Source organism: Penaeus monodon, chromosome 25, assembly GCF_015228065.2.
Source record: "Penaeus monodon isolate SGIC_2016 chromosome 25, NSTDA_Pmon_1, whole genome shotgun sequence".
NCBI classification, from domain to species: domain Eukaryota; kingdom Metazoa; phylum Arthropoda; class Malacostraca; order Decapoda; family Penaeidae; genus Penaeus; species Penaeus monodon.
This window is the reverse complement of record NC_051410.1, coordinates 10,426,687-10,427,939: the sequence shown is the minus strand read 5'-3', so window position 1 is coordinate 10,427,939 and position 1,253 is coordinate 10,426,687. Positions and strand designations below refer to the sequence as shown.

Below are 1,253 nucleotides of genomic sequence, written 5' to 3'. Positions count from 1 at the left end.
CTGTATTGTCTGTGGAAGAATCTGAGTTTTCATTATTGTCACCCTCGCTGGTCTCTCCTTTTCCTGATTCATTCTCTGAAAGAGCTTTGTCCTGCTTATGTCTATTTGCCATCATAAAAGCAAAAGCATTTCCACCAGAGTATGATGTGGGGACTTTATTAAGTTTGGCTTTGGGAGCTATGTCAGGATTGTGGGAATTATTTTTACTTGTGGTATCCTTTTTCTCAAAAACTACTTCAAGCTCTTCACAGCTTTCTGTTGATGACGATTCAGTCTCTGTCAATTGCACATTTTTTCTGACAGATTTTTTGTTCCTACAGACTGTCCTTTTCTCTTTCCCTATTTTCTTCTTTATTTCATTTTTATCCATATGTGCAGTATTGTTTGATTCATTCACCTTTTTACTTTTCTTGCCATCACATTCTTCTTCCTCACTATTACTAATAACACCTTTTTTATTCAGCAAGGTTTCTGAGCTGTCATTTTCAGCAGCTTCCTCGTCTTCTCTTATTTCCCGCAACACCTCATTTTGTTTACTTCTGTTAGCCATCATGAATGCAAAGATGTTCTGTCTCCCGGAACTCAACCCTTCTGTAGGTTTTTCACTGTTCTTACATACTTTCTCCTTTACCATCTCTAACACTTCTGGTTCTTCGTCTGACACAGATGCACTAGATTCCTCTTCAACTAAACTTTCAGTGGATGACCCATCTGTCTGGGACGATGTTTGCTCATCCTTTTCGGTCTCGCTTGCTTCACCCTGTACATCGATGGTTATGTCAACTTCACTCTCACTTCCTGATATTTCAACCTCCTCCTTTTCCTGCTCAACAACACCTGAATCCAAACCTTCCTCTTCTTTGCTCTCCTTTTGATTACTTGTTCCGTTTATCTGGTCTAGACTGCTGTTTACTTTCTTGAAATATGAAAACAGATCTTTCTTATCCTTGACTACAGGAGATGCTTTTGGGCTCTTAAAAAAGGAGTCTATTCCCCTTTGCCCCTTTTCCCGTGGGGGGATATTCTGGAAAGACAAAAATATAATTATCAACTTTCTTTTCAAGAATATCCATTAAATGATGGAGTCATAATATCATAAACCTCAGAAAATAACTATCATCTCTAAATATACATTGTCTATAAATAAAGTTATAAAATGAAAATGATTTATAGTGACCAACCCCAAAAAGGAAGAAAGAATACTTTCAAATATCAGTTTGGTATTGTGTCAATTAAAAATCTGAAAATTACAA

The 1,253-nt window shown here is 36.8% G+C and overlaps 1 protein-coding gene across 1 annotated transcript in view; it reads right to left on the bottom strand.

Moving 5' to 3' along the window:
- Positions 1-1,253, bottom strand: part of LOC119589538 (ATPase family AAA domain-containing protein 5-like) — a gene marked incomplete in the record, with an annotated part of 13,963 nt that overhangs the window by 9,656 nt on the left and 3,054 nt on the right. The window contains 1 exon segment of the mRNA XM_037938139.1: positions 1-1,024. Within this exon segment, the coding sequence (XP_037794067.1) occupies positions 1-1,024 (1,024 nt within the window).